Source organism: Porites lutea, chromosome 1, assembly GCF_958299795.1.
Source record: "Porites lutea chromosome 1, jaPorLute2.1, whole genome shotgun sequence".
In the NCBI taxonomy this organism is placed as follows: domain Eukaryota; kingdom Metazoa; phylum Cnidaria; class Anthozoa; order Scleractinia; family Poritidae; genus Porites; species Porites lutea.
The window spans coordinates 55,770,583-55,786,267 of NC_133201.1; the positions used below are offsets into that span (position 1 = coordinate 55,770,583).

General features: G+C 36.8%; 1 protein-coding gene across 4 annotated transcripts; it reads right to left on the bottom strand.

The window, feature by feature from the left end:
* Positions 1 to 209: 209 nt before the first annotated feature.
* Positions 210 to 15,484, bottom strand: LOC140922399 (sestrin-1-like). Of its 4 annotated transcripts, XM_073372400.1 has the most exons (12): positions 15,226 to 15,484; positions 15,093 to 15,147; positions 14,937 to 15,002; positions 12,487 to 12,687; positions 11,133 to 11,162; positions 10,359 to 10,511; positions 9,469 to 9,811; positions 8,264 to 8,516; positions 7,301 to 7,406; positions 5,635 to 5,679; positions 4,529 to 4,603; positions 210 to 2,508 (listed from the first exon to the last, which is right to left on the bottom strand). In XM_073372400.1, the coding sequence occupies exons 1-12, from the start codon at positions 15,357 to 15,359 to the stop codon at positions 2,422 to 2,424; spliced, it is 1,548 nt and encodes a 515-aa protein (XP_073228501.1). In that variant the 5' UTR covers positions 15,360 to 15,484; the 3' UTR covers positions 210 to 2,421. The 4 variants fall into 4 exon arrangements, with proteins under 4 accessions (XP_073228501.1, XP_073228489.1, XP_073228509.1 ...); XM_073372388.1 differs by having other exon boundaries at positions 15,093 to 15,484; XM_073372408.1 differs by lacking the exon at positions 10,359 to 10,511 and having other exon boundaries at positions 15,093 to 15,484.
* Between the last annotated feature and the right edge of the window lie 201 nt (positions 15,485 to 15,685).

Here is a 15,685-nt window from a genome sequence, read left to right on the forward strand (position 1 = left end):
AATTTTCGACCATAGCGGCTAAAAATTTGATCTCAATTCTATCGTTCAAATTTTTGAAAGGCTAAGCGTCTCAAGTTAATTTTCGTACGGTTAATTAGCGTGGTGCCGTGAGCACGGTTACGCCTATACGCAGGAGATCATAGCTTCAATAAGCTTTAAAACTAGTTGAGGTAAGGTAAGGTAAACACTCGAACTACCAAAGAATCAGCTTATCCTCTATAGTCGTAATTCTTTATTGTTAAAACAAAATACTGCTCAAGAATTACAAATAGTTTCTTTGAGGCAAAGTTTAAAAAATAAACACTGAGTAGTAATTTTCCTAGCCTAACTCATAAAACTTTACGGGTTTAAACACCGACCCTTTACCTCATACAGTCAATGCTTCAACGGAACTCAAACGGGTTTCACTTTTTATATACAACACAGTTAGTGCACGACTACGCGACAAAACCGCAAATAAAACCGATTTCAAACTGCTCAACAGTCTAATTTCGTCACATCTAAGGTAATCCGGAAAAAAATATTTGTTGTTAGGAATCCGGAATCCAAATTCCACTGACAAGGAATCCAAAATCCGGTACCAACAATTCGGAATCCGAAATTCACAGCGTGGTATCCAGAATCCAAGACTGGCTTGAATTACCTCACATGTAGCGGCTATTTACACATTAATTCTTAAGCGCTGTTTACTGCAAACAACGCTAAAAATTAAATTATGGCACAAACTCCTGGGGCATTTAACTAAGGCATATGACCCGCGTGTATTTTACTTTAAACAGCAGAAGATTGATATTTATATCTTTCTTGCAAACCTCAAGTTAATCCAGTTTCAGAAAAATGGTGTTAAGCATCACTTTCCGAGTCTAAAAACTTATCCGTTGTTAATTGTTAAATTGGTTCTGATCCCTCAAAAACCCATGGCTTATTACATTGCCAAAGACATAAGAAAACAGAAAAACTTTGCCATCATGTAAAATCTTTTAACGGAAGCAACTGAACAAACTTTCGATTGGCTTGCAAGTGTGAGAAGCATATCCGTGATGTTGAAAGGACACTTGAACAGCCTGTAAACCAAGTCGCTCGTCTTGGGCGAGAAGCCGAGAAGTCACTCGTTTTGGATTCGTGACTTATAAAACTACACCTCTGCAGTTGTCTCCACGAACACACCAGCAAACCAATGGAAAGTTCACCATATTACTTAAGAAAAAGGTTGATCTAGCTTTGGACTCTGTGGACAATTTTTCACCATTTGTCTCGGTCAGATTAAAGCTCGCAGTTTGAGTTTCTGGGAAACTGCCCACCTACCCCTCCCCTACGCTAACATTTTGCCCTAAGTAAGAGGTAAGTGTTAATGTTGGCTCAAGGGAGGGGTAGGTGGACAGTTTTCCGGAAACTTAAACTTATCCAGCTCGGATGCCGTGAAAAACGGTTTTTGTTATTTTAAGTAGGAGAAATCAGTACGCGCTTAATATGGCGGATTATCCCATTGAAAACTAAGGGTGCGTTTTTGAGTGAAATCCAACTCCGAATTAGTTTTTTTTAACAGAAATCTGAAAACGGAGATTTCTTTTCTTTACCAAAATCCAAAACCATATCATTGATCCAAATGATCCCTGGCGACGGTTGTTCCTTTGGATCTTACATAAACCCGTGTTGGGTACATAATCCGAAGCGTTTCTTTGCTAAGAAAAGAGCGAATAAAGCCAGCGTTAACTAGAAATAATTTTATTTTACTACGCGGCTCATCTTTATGGAATATTTCGGCAATTTTTTGAACCAGACTCATGAGGGCCCCCACTAGGGTTCTTCAATCCCTTCATCCCGACCGAAATTTTCGTTCCGAATCCCGTAATCCCGACCGAAATTTTCGGTATCCCGCATCCCGAAGCTCGCCCCCATTTTGCTCTAAAATCCCGATTCTGAGTTCAAATAAAGCAAATCCCGGATCCCGAAAACCTACTGAGAACCGTTATGGATGGAACGATCGATTTTATTTGTTTTATCTTCAGAGGTTCGTGGTTCTCTTGAAATCTGAACATTTTGGATGTCATTTCTGAGGTCCGTAAGAGTATAGACCATTTCACGATTCATAATTATCAAGAATCCTCAAAATCAAGACTTGATCTGGCGAATCCATTCGGGATGTGTATTCTTTACATTCAAAATTTAGTTTAGGATCCTTAGCAAAGAAACGCAAAATCCGTTTCTTTTTAAAATTCAAGAATGCGTTTGGATTTTCCAAACAAGACGCACCCCAAGGAACAGTTGGCCTCTGTGTCTCGCGGGGGCACTGAAGCATTTGTCCTCACACAAGGAAAAGGGTGAAATAAACCTCCGAGCTTTACTTACAATAAATATATTTAGGGATTACTCTTTGGTTAAAGTTAATTTATCTCGGCATAAATTAATATTAAGTAACTATCAAGTCATATACTTCATGATTGCCCTTAAAGCATACAGAAGTTCAGCTTGGAGACGGGACTCAAACAGTAGGAGATTGATATGAACCTGAAAAATAGGTACAAGGTCAATAGTAAGACACTTCATTGAGTGATAATGATATATGAAATAAATCATATAGAGTGGTTTTCGTTTGAGTGTCGTAAAACCAAAACCAAAGTAATTACTCTGGCCACACAGACAATACATTGAACCAATCAAAACTCGAAGTAATTACATGTGGCTGACGCAAAGCGCGGGAAAATGCATGCGAGCGCGTCACAATTGGCTTTGGTTTTACTTCTGATTGGATGAAAAGGTGGCGCGAATCTTTTAAGCCAATCGCATCGTGTAGAAAGTGCAAAACCAATTACTTTTCGACACTCAAATGAAAACCGCTCTATGAACTGTGGAAATGAAATGAAAATGAAGAAATGATCGTCGCAGTGAAAGCAATTTATGCAATTGCGAAAAGAAGTCTGAAAAACAAATTCTGGACTTCAACAGGGTTTGAACCCGTGACCTCGCGATACCGGTGCGATGCTATGAAGCCACTGACGTTGGGAGCAGGTCAATTGTGGGTTCATATGTTCCCGTGAAAGAAATGAGTGTTAATGATGTATGAAATAAATCATATATGAACTGCGGAAATGAAATGAAAATGAAGAAATGATCGTCGCGGTGAACGCAATTTATGCGATTGCGTAAAGAAGGCTGAAAAAAATTCAGGACTTCAGGACTTTTTTTCAGGCTTCTTTACGCAATTGCATAAATTGCGTTCACTGCGACGATCATTTCTCCATTTTCAACACTTCATTGAATTCACATGAATAACGTTTTAAGACGTTTCAAAGAAGAGGGTGTGGAAGGAGGGTCCTAACGCTGCAATCCTGCTTCTCGAACTTCTCTCATTCTTGATCCCGCACCAAAATTTAAGCGAATCCCGTTTCCCGCGTTATCCCGAATCCCGCACTGTATTTCGCTCAAATGCCGGATCCAGAGAATTCCCTTCCAGTCCGAGAGAGACGTACTTTAGTTCGAACTTAGGTGCCTATGGATAAAATACTAAAGTGTGCAGAGCTACTGAGCTCTTTCCTATGGTTCTGTTAAATGTGCTGCATAAAGTGGTTCAAACTTTCAAGTCTGCTGTGTACGGAATTCTACAATCCAGATGTACATTATATTCAATAGTATTTTTAATAGCTATAAATAAGGGTAAAGTTGTTGCTTTTTTTTTTTCAAAAAAGTCACCTTTAACGTGCAGTGTTCAAATACGAAATGGGGACACGCTTGAGTTATGCCAAGGTCTTTTCCCTAGCTACGAAGCTCCTAAATTTCCCAGCTTTGGACAAACTTGCGTAATTATCTTTGACTTAAAATTCTATCGACGTCATTCCTTTGTGAGAGCTGTCTTTAGCAAAGTTCATTTTCTTTTCTTATGTAAACTGAAATTTAACCCACTGAGAAAAAGAACTTCGTAACTTTATCTTAGGAAACAAAGCACTTTTGGATTCAAGTAATACTAATTAAAGTCAAATAGGATCGCAAATACAATAAAAATCAATAACAAACAAAATATATGTTGTGGTTCAATTGTATCATTGATTAAGATTATATTTTCCTTTGTTTTGGAATATCATCATCATTATCATCATCGTCATCAACATCATCATTTATTAGCCTTGATATTAAAATGAATTTTTAACAATTCTTCCACGAGCCCGAATGGCCTCAGAGGCCATCAGGGCGAGAGGAATAATTGATTTACTAAAATCCAACTAGTTGGTCAAAAATATCGAGAATAAAAAACTTTTAGCTAGTTAAAGCTAGACTTCAATCCTTTTTTGCCGCCAAAAAGCCCGCGCTTTTCGCTACTATAGTGGGCTATAACACATAGCCTAGTAGTAGCTCAACCAATCAGAATGCAGCGTTGATAATAGACCACTAGTTGGATTTTAGTAATACAGAATACAGTATGTTGTTAGGCGAGGAGACCAAGAAACCACCAGGCTTATAATAAGGTACTGTACGATAATGATGAAAAAAAGAATAAATACACAATAACCTTCGGACAAAACTGAGCATGTACCTTTTCTGAATGGGTTAGATCAGGCATAAACCCCATGTAATCATCCAATGATACTCTCTCGGGATAACAAGCCACCTTAAGACAACAGAAATATAGAGTCAACGTGGAACATGCAAATACAGACCTTGAACGTTAAAAGTGTGTTGAAGCCTTTCGTAATCAAGTGTCCTGAAGCCTCACCCAAATTATTACCTCAGTTCATCCAAAAACATAGATGCAATTTTATGAACGAACTGGAAAAAAACCCTCCGTTAAATCGCCCCTCCAAATATAAGCCCCCCAGGGACTTGTACTTGGAAATTGCCCTCAAATACAAAGGAAAACAAATCAAAAACGGTAAATTTCCTTCCAACTATAAGGCTAGCCCTATCGATTTTGAATCGCAAATTTCCCTCCATAGATAAGCCCCTCCGAATATAAGCCCCTCCAAAAATAAGCCCCTCAAAAAAGGGCCTTTGAAAAATATAAGCCCTGGGGCTTATTTTCGGAATTTTACGGTATTACATGAAATGCCTAGCAAGAGAAATACATGTAAGAGTATGCTTTCACCCAGTGCACTATCGAATTTCGTTATAATAGTCAACGAAAAATTTGCACCATAAGAGGCTTAGTCATTCTGCCTCAGGTGATTTTGCTTATCTTAACTTATTAATTATGGGCTTAACCTTCACGTTGCAAATTAAAACTACAAGTCTGATAAAAGTCAACAACACAACATGCAAAAGAGATAACATCATATAACTTTAAAAAATCAGACCTTTCATACAAACTGACATCCAAATATTTAAACTTAAAACGATGTATGCAGACATTTTTTCAAGTTAACCCAAACTTCCAGCCCTTTAATGTTCCTGTCCGTTTTTCCCAAAGTTTCCATCACTTCTTTTCTAGAGTAAGTTTGTAAAAGCCTGAAAATGAACGGCTTAGCCCATTTAATATTATTTTGTCTCCTGTGACCCTTTACATGAGAAAAATGGATATTTTTGTCTTGTATCTTTTTAGTATTTACAGAGGAAGTCTACAATGCGACACTCTGAAATGAAACGCGTTTAGTGTTAATACAATGAAACTAAATATTATAAAATACAATCCTAAATTAGACATACCACTTTTATATATTTTTTATATGACCTCTCCAACAGTTTGTTAACCTATAAATAGACAAAAAACAGCAACAATAAACAAGGCAACCACGATTTTTATTTAAGATGCCTTACTTTTACAACAGCAGCAAAAAAATTTTAACGGTGAAATGAAGCTCACCTGTTCTTGCAAGTAAAAGCTGTAAGGCTAGTCAAATTAAAATTGTCACTAAACCATAAGCTTGAAAAACTTAAAACTTTGTTTTGCCAGTTTTAGACAGAAGAAACTGCTGAAGGACTTCAGGCTACAGCCTGTGTCCTGTGACACAAGTCAAGGTCAAGTTTAGTCAGTCTCAATCAGCTTTTGACATGCACGCACCAACAGTTTGTGTCCTTCATGCAGTAATTCACTCTGTCCATACTATAACAGGAGCCTCCTACAGACTGTAAAAGAGTACTATCACAGCAGCCTACCCTGACCCTTTTTCCCGGGGGGGGAGGGGGGGACTCCGCATATGAAAGGGGTGGGGATGCTCGTCGGAAAATTTGAATTAAACCCCCAAAGGAGACCGATCTGGGCGTGGCTCAAGCTTTTTTTGACCCCAAAAAGAAACCAAAAACATGTAAATATCAAATATATATTTTTAATACTTTTTTGCGTGCAGTGCTACACCAGACCTTCACGGCTAAATGTGATGGCATTTTGCCCACACAATCCTAAGTGAGACCAAAATCTGAAATTTACACCCCTAAGCGAGACGACGAGCATCCCCAGCCCTTTCATATGTGGAGTCCCCCCTCCCCCCGGGCCCTCTTTAGCAGGCAAGAGCTGCTAAAACAGAATGCCAGTTATGCATTTCCAAGTTTAGCTCTGAGCAATGAACAGCACCCTTAACCTCATTTCTAAGAACATCTGATAACAGATCATTTATGCAATTATTATGACATACAATATACCTGGATACTCTATTGCTATTTGTTGGAGGTTCCTTTCTTTACACGAAAGACAGTGATTCATCTAGAAACCACCTGTAATAAGTCTTGTGACTCACAAAGCTTTAAAACTGCGAGTCCCAGAACCACAAGGGAGTCGTGGTGTAACGATTAATCGAATTCTCGATTAATCGCAACTATGACCGTTCGATTAGATCTACGATTCTTTGCTTCCATGTTTCGATTTTGGTTCAATTTTTGCACACCTTTTCCAGGGTGCCCTTAGTGAGTTATTATATTGTAAAATCAGAATCCAGAACGCTTTAAATTGTGCATTTAGGATTGACGAGCAAAGACGACAGCATTTCGTACGCCATTTTGTGTTGCCTGGTAAAAATGCTGTCCTTCAACCATCCCTTGAGAATTTCCAAATAAGGCCAACTATGTGCAACACCCTCTTTGTCAGGGTCTCAAACATGGTGACGAACCAAGCGACTGTGAATCCTCCTCTCCCTGCTACTATTGTCAAATTGAGGGTTTAGGGTTGTACATGTATGTTGTTTACATTACACATTATGTTAAAAGAATTAATAAACATTTACATAATCAAATAGAAATAATCAAAATCGATGCAAGGAATATGAATCGTTACACCCCTACAAGGGAGGCATTTGTGGCATGATTTGGGCAGACTTTAAGACACAGGTACATGTAGGCACATCATAAAAGACAAAAAAGATAAACAAATTGATCTTACCTCTGTGTACAAGTAGTCATCATGATATATGCCAAATATCAGATGGATGTAATTCCAAGTTGCCATACGGAAAGTTGATGTGTCCACATTTTCTACTTTACCAAGCCTAGAAACAAAGGAACATACATGTAATCCAAAGACAAAAACAGAGATCTCTAATTAATAATAAATTAACGTAATATTGTAACTTAAATAATAAATTAACGATTAATAAAAAATATTATCATTTATTGATGATGACGATAATCATTTTTTTTAGTCAGGAATTAACATCACACACATCAGCAGAGGCTTACAAATTTCATAAAAATATTATCGTTGAATGAAAAGTTGAAAACTGAGATATAAATAAAGAAAGATGGTAAATTGTTTTTTTGAGAGAAACTTAAAAGGGCAGGGTGTCAGTAAGGGCCTGGAGTTGGTGATTTCCTCAGGTTACTAAGAGCATGACCCCTGGCTACTTTCATAGGAAAAAGAGGAAAATGGAACCAAAAACATTCCCTACCTTTCAAATTCCCTGCCAACTAATTGCATATACCAGGCAACTGGAAATGTTAGTGACAACACTGTGGGGTATTCTCTTCAATTGAATAATGCCAGACATTGTTTCACCATTAAATGGTAATACAATGTTGGACAGTTGATCATCAAATCATTGACAGGAAGCCTATAGTTTATAAGCCCCTGGCTTCTATAATTATAGGCTTACTTGTCATTACCACTTTAAACATTTAATTTTGTAAATAATTTAGTTAGAATAGTGTATATTATCTTTAATGTATTATAAATGTCTTGTATATTGTTGTTGTACATGTATGTATATGAGGTTAATGGCAAAATAAATGAATGGATGAATGACATGAATGAATGAGTAAGCATTTGTGGAGGAACTATTTGTTGGAAAGCTGGAAAAATTCAGTGCCTAATGGTATTAATAATTACACGTAAGTATCATATCCTTACGTGTTATAGGTTAAGTTAACAGTGCAGCTAAATTTGTCATCAAGCATCTGGCCAATATCAGGGTACAGTCTGTTGATCAGTGAAAAGCCATGTTCTTCCCAGGAATAATCCTGAACTTTGAATGTTGAGATATCCATAGCACTATCCCTGCTTGCAAAATCACTGTAACCAAATGACGCATCCTCAAGGTATCGAGCAATGCTTGGCTGTGGAGTTTCATTTACTGATGCTACTTCTTCTTTCCCTGTGGCCACTAAAATATACAAAAATACATGCACATGTACATAGTATATTAGTGAGGGACTAGAAGAGAAAAAAAACACAAATCCAAACTTTCCCGCCAATAGGATCATCAGCAACCTTGTCAAAATGACCTGGCACTTGCAATTTTGCCGCTTTCAGTGGAATAAGCTATTTGCAATTGACTTAAAACTTAATGTAAGTGTAAAAACATTATACAAAAAACCTAGGCCTTTACTACCTGCTACTCTAGTTTCCCTGGCCTAATAGAGAACTGTAAAACATTTTGACTGGGCTGATCACCTTTGCTACTGCATTTAAAATCATTATCATCATCACCATCATCATCACCATTTTCACGATCGTCATTATCACTACAATAATAACATCATTAAAAACATCCTTTGCTAAAGTATGAAAAAAACTCTGGGTGACAGATCATTCCAAATAGCTGCCCCTGCACTGTGGAACAGTCTGCCTGCAAGCGTCAGAGACATCGATAACTTTTTGGTTCTTAAACGAACAATAAAGACTTACTTATTTAGGAAGGCTTTTGCCTGTTATGGTTAGATTGATAAATTTTAGATTATAAATTTTTAGGTACTCTTAAGTATACTTTATTGTAATCATTACAGGCAGTTATAGTTGTAAGACGTATTTGATCATATTCAGATGTTAATTTGCGCCTTATAGGAAATAAATTATTATTACTATGACATTTTGCCTTTGCACAACTTTTTTTTTTGCAAATCAGAAAATAGTAGTGTGTTATAATATTAACTTGAGAAAAATATGAATTGTACATAATGAAAAATAACTTTATTTGAATTGTAAGGAGAAATTATTAGAATAAACATAGTCTTGATGTAAGTTAATCAAATTGACTGAACCTGTCAGATTCACAAAAAGAACTTCAGACTCTTGAAATTTTAGGTCTTAGCTTTATTAATAGACTGTCTAGTTACCTTCACCACTTTCCACTTTTTCAAAATGTTGAAATAGCTCCTCTTGTGTGATCTGCATAATTGTATTGTTATGTTCCGCTTCAACTTCTTTCATTTTTTCCACCAATTCTGTCATGCAGGAACTGCTGTGTATTCCATTTACAGGGAGGTTATCACCATCAAGGCTAGTTTGGTTGGAATCAGACAGTGAAGGGGGCTTAAAGGTGTGCCCTCCATTACGATCAATTTCTGGTGTTATACCACAGCCGTACACAAAACTGCACATTGAATGAATGTGGGTGAGGATTACTATAGCTTGGATGAGTTCAGATAATGACCAATTGTCCTGTCCTTTCAGCAGTTTCTGTTAAATAAAAAAATGGTTCGACCATGAAATAACCATCTCAAAATTAAACACAGGTCACGACGGTTTTACCCTAGTTTGATTCTCACCGTCTTTCCTTTGTTGCCTAAAGCTAATTATTCACCATTATAAATATCATCATCAAATTCCTTAGTTTGTCTCCTACCACTAATATAAAATTTCATAATTGATGATGTTATTCACAGTCACTAATAGTAAAGGGTAAACTAGATTGAAAACATTTTTATCAACAAATGAATTTCATTTTGAACTACAACAAAATTTAATATATAAAGTTAATATTAAAATAATGATAATTTTAGTTTCTACACTAACAAAAAATGGTGGTGGAGAGAAAGAAATTTAAGGCTTGGTCATAAAACAAGGCTAAGTAAAAGAAAATGCCTAAAAAACTTAAGTTTCCCAATAGAAACAGAACTGTTTACTGCAAATGAATATCACATTGTGTCTGTACACTGTAGATGTTGCATAAAAGTATGTTCTAACAATGTAGCAAGCGTAAGGCATTTGAGTGATGATGTCATACCTCAATGTGACTTGGGCAGAGTAACCAAGGCTGATGTGCCAAGATTTTGTTGACTTCAGAAAGCGCTCTTAGTTTAGCCGGGATATGTTCAAGACCTTGAAGCCATGTTTTCTTACCCTGCTGTTTAAGAAACTCCACCTCATATAACTGCACCTATAAACAAACATAAGAATTCCTCTATAGGCTAGTTTTCACAAGCCATGGAGTTGTAAAACTTTACAATATAGTGAAAACAGCATTTTGATTCGGCTTACCACTCTGTCATTTATGATCAAGTGAAAACTAGGTAGTCAAAGTCGCATGCAGAAGCAGAGCAACTAACCAATCACAACGTGTGGAAATGTACAGTGTGATTTCCAACTCAGACAATCTGGTTTTCACTACAGTGTAAGAGACTGAGTAATAAATAGAGTTGGAAGAAAACGGAAACGTTCAGATTCTTTCGATTCCATAGTGATTATGACTCCACTTACGAATCCGATTCTTAATTTTCACGAAGCATAAGCGCTCTTATGACTCCGATTCCATCACTAGTGAAAACCAGCCTTATGAGAGATCACATTCGCCACTTTAGAAAGGTGTTGGGGACTGGGCTGAGTTAACTTTCGCAAAGACTTTCTGGACTGTTACTAGGGATGGGAAAAATTGGGCCAATAGCTGACCAGCATGCCCCCAGTAACAATCCCACAGACATTATTGCGGGAAACATTTCCGATCCAACTTCCTTCAGATTTAGAAGAGTTTTTTGAATAATTTAAAACATAATTAGGTTACCAAATAGCAGCAGCGATGTCTGCTTGCAGCCTAAAAAACAGAGAGATAAATTACAATTAGAAAATTGAGATAACAAAAATTTTGTTTCCCTATTTTAGAGTGAAACCGTTTGACTCTGTTATTACATAAATTAAAAGTTTAATACCTGACAGAGAAACTAGTAGTAAGGTTTGAACAAGGACCTAACTACTTTTTGACGTAATCGTTAAGATTGAAACTACTGTATTTAAGGTATTTTTTACCTCTGGTGGAACCAGCTCTTGTAAACAGCCTCCTCCAATAAGTGATCACCAATCAAAAATACCAGACACTTTTTAGTCAAAGCCTTATACACATATTTGAAACCTCTCATAAACGCCCATGTATGTACTATCAGCGTTCATACCCTTTTTTGAACAAAAATTCAGGGACTTTTCAAGGACTTTCAAGGACACATTTCCCATTTTTCAAGGACTCCATTCAGTGCAAAATAGAGCCTTGAGTCTATGTCTTTTTTAGTTTTTCCACAACATGAGTAGTTTTATCCCAAAGGTCTTTCTGTGGTTACTCCTGTTTCTTTGGAGTTCGACTTAAACTATAAAGTTAGCATTGAAATTCAAGGACTCTCCAGCACTGACTGCAATTTTCTAGGACTTTTAATTTTCAAGGTGCACGCAAACCCTGTACTATGCTACTCAAAGAAAAAGAAGAACAAATGGAACTACAAATATCCTTAGTTAAAAAAATTGCGTTCAATAAATTCTCTTACAAAAGGTAGATTCATCAGGACCCCTGCTTGGATAAGACCCCTGTGGTTTGATTCTCTTAAGGGACCACCTCACGTAAGCCACCACCAAATCTTCACATTTTGGGTGGTTACTTACTGGAGGTAAACAACAACTATCAAACAACAACAATTATATTACGTACCGTACAATTCCAAAAATAAGCCCCTCCATGTATAAGCCCCCCCCAAAACTGTAACACAAAAAACCCTGCGTTAAATCCCCCCACTACGAATATAAGCCCCCCAAGGGGCTTGTACTTGGAATTTGACCTCGAATACAAAGTAAAACAAAGCAAAATGGTAAATTTCCTTCCCACTACAAGCTAGCCTAATCAATTTTGAAATGCAAATTTCCCTCCGTAGATAAGCCCCTCCAAATATAAGCCCCTCAAAAAGGGCCCTTGAAAAATACAAGCCCCGGGGCTTATTTTCAGAATTTTATGGTATTTTTGCATCTGGGCAGCTTACAAACTGAAATTAACATATTAGAGCCAACTACTAAACAAAGGTATGTTTATAAATCACTTAAACACCATGATGTTCGATTGTATATAGGAATATGAATGGAAAACTTAAACATTCTCTCACCATAATAGCAATGTAACATCTCCAATCAAATGGTAAAGGACCTTCTCCTTTAAACATGAAATACTCAGTTCTCAGGAAGCACTCAAGATACTGAGGGTGAAATGCAATGAGGCATGTGACATTCGTGACGCGACCACTGAGAAGGAAAGACTCCACAAGCAAGCTAAGAACTTGTTCATCATCTGTGTCCATAGCAACTACCTGAAGCATTTAATTAAAATGTATTCAGTATAAAACAAAGTCCATAGACAATGGCCCCAGTTGTTTAACCCTTTAATAAGCCCTAAGAGTGATCAGTATCAAAATTCTCCTTTTTATATCAATGCCAATAAAAAAAGTGGTTACGAGAGTTAAGGAAATGATCACACAAGATGAAATAAATTACCGCTACTTAACAACTTAAAGAGCTAATATTTGGTAAATGCTAACCACTGGCTTAATATCTATGCAGTGGCAGTCAATTGGGAAAATTTAGGCACTATTTGGCACCTGTATTAGGCACAATTTTTCATGCTTTGAAGATCACTTCAAGTTGGCCTCCTTTTTCATTGTTTTTGGCCTGTTCATGAACACAATAAAAAATGGTAGCAATATGAGAACACCTGACTGGTGACTTATCATCACATTATTTTTTCCTTTTGTCTATGCATTATAAAATGGAGAACACAAAGACATAGAATTGTTCTTTTTCAAAGATATGACAGTAGTGCGAAGGTACTCTATAATCTAGCCTAAAACGAGTGTTGACTTTCAGTTGGACATTTAATACAGCAACAGATATGTCCCAGTGTTAATTTACTTGATAACAGCTAACCAAAAACCTTTTATCAGCTGTCACTGTTTGATCAGACAATTAAAACTTCAATCACAAAAAAATACAATTAACCTCGAGGTTGGACACTGAACCCAATTAAGTCTTACACTGTAGCTTCTGAGGTGATCATATGCTCTCCCTTGGAATTGACTTCCTAGCATCTTTTAATTTTTATTAACTACCTTATGGAAGGACACGATACGTTGATTACCGCTGAGAACAGTTTTTGTCCAAACACAAGCAAAAGTTTAAAATTCATTCATCAACTATCATCATTCCAGTGTGACCTTACACTTCAACTCACATCAGGACAGGCAGGTCAAACAAATCCCGCTTTCAGGGAGCTTGTTTGTAAACTAATAAAAACATGATTGTAAAAGTGTTTTCAGCTCTAGGATTATAGTATAATGGTAAAATCCACAATATTAACATAAAGTTTGTTTCGCAGTACTGTTGTACTGCTTATAAAATGTAACAGTCTGGGCCACAATTAATAAACAGTAGGAGGAATGTAAAGAGCACTTGAGGGAATTTAAGGGGGTATCTTAAGGGTCACTGCTCTAAGTCCCAAGGGTATGTTGTCACATAATACATTATTGCATCATCCTGCTCGCTCTTCAAAATGGTATCTACAACCTCATCAAGTTTCCACTCTTCTTAAAGCAAGCATTTCCACTTTAAAATTTCCCATCTTGCCCTAATCAAAATTGAAGTTCAGTTTATTATCAATTTTTTATCATCACCATGCAACTACATGCAGTTTTAACACCACTTGCTCTTCCAGTGGAAAACTGCATTAATTTTCACACATCCTTCATATCTATTGAAATCAATCAAATTACAGGTAACCTTCCAAACGAATCAGGCATCAAAATGACAAACTTAGTTTTCCCAAAGTCAGGAATTCTGCAAACACTGTTTTGCCAAATTAATTTTAATTATAAATTAACTTCAATAAATCAGATCTTTCCACAGTAATTAAAACAGGGCCATTTGCATGTGATAATTTTAATTGGTTGTAACAACAACAAGAAAGTTACAGCTTTCACATTTCCAATTTTCTTTTAATTTTGACAGATAAGGTTTCAGTTATAACAAATTTTTAGTATTGTGGGGTACATATTATCGTAAAAACAAACTCGCGTTTCACGCAAGACAAAGCATGCTTTGTAGATTCCTGCATGTAAAATCTCACAAAGGATTTAGATACAAATAGAGTACGACTTGGTACAATAAAAAGAAACTATTATTAATCCAATTTCGCCCTGTGTGGCAATTTTCCAGCTTTCCAATAGGTTGACCAGTTGAAACCACTGATCATATAAATAATAGCGAGCTACGGGCTATATGAAGTTTCGACGACATTATAAAGATGTGTACTTCGTGTTTGATCTTAACTGTTATTGCAGTCTGCAAGAGAACGGTCTGTTAACAAAATTAACTTATAAACAACAGTAAAGGCATAGAATAGATGTGACATTTCAAGCAATGTAAGCTAAATTTTTTGTACATCTGTTCAGGCCAGGTTTAACGCGATGATGTTGTTTCAGGTTGTTTGTGTGCTCTTAAACCTCCAACCAAAAAGTTTTGCTTACACTGACTGAAACGTATGGCAAACCTTAAGACAACGAAATACCTCTTTAGATGGAATAAAACTTGATGCTCCCTTGAAAACCGGTCTTGGAATCTTTATCCCTTTTCCCTAAGAAAAGAAAAAACAAGTCTACCATGAGCTATTTCTCTAAACACAAGCTACAGTGTTAATAGGGGTTACGTTGTCGACATTTCTTACCTTTATGGCAATAAGCAAATCTGAACAACTTTGCCTGATATCTGAGAAAGGACACCTTAATGAAAGACGTAAAATACAAGGTAAAATGTCCGAAATAGAGTTTTCGAAACCATTTTCCACATTTTCTCGTGGCCTGTTTGTCCACGCTTTGACCGTTCTTGCTAACGACTCAAGAAATTGATGTCGTGAATTCTCATCCCTGGTTTGCAGTCCACATAAATCTCTCAGGGAATCTACCTCACTGGATATATCTTCTTCATCACTCATCGTTCCAGGACAAGCCTCGGCCCAAACAGCCAAGAAAAATCCTTTACAAAGCTGACAACATTATTGCAGTTAGACAACATCGACATGAAGGCTCTTCGGCCATTGACACATTTCTCGCTGGAACCATCTTTCACAGCCAATCAAAACCCGAACCGGCTCCTACGTAAGGAACACACCTCCAGGAATACCATATATGGCAAACCATTGTGTCAACTTAACAGAAGTTCCCTGATCTGAGGAAAAATATTTACCGTAACTCCGCGTCAAAAAAATTGAGGAAATCGATACAAGAGCTCCACCACCAAAGAAAAATATATCATAAGCAA

Excerpts from the sequence above, each read along its gene's own strand:
- LOC140922399 (XM_073372388.1), bottom strand. The coding sequence starts at position 15,359 with ATGAGTGATGAAGAAGATATATCCAGTGAGGTAGATTCCCTGAGAGAT. Across the intron at positions 12,688-14,936 it reads GTTTTATTCCATCTAAAGAG|GTAGTTGCTATGGACACAGA; the intron begins GTATTTCGTTGT and ends TAAATGCTTCAG. Across the intron at positions 9,812-10,358 it reads TCTGCCCAAGTCACATTGAG|AAACTGCTGAAAGGACAGGA; the intron begins GTATGACATCAT and ends TTTATTTAACAG.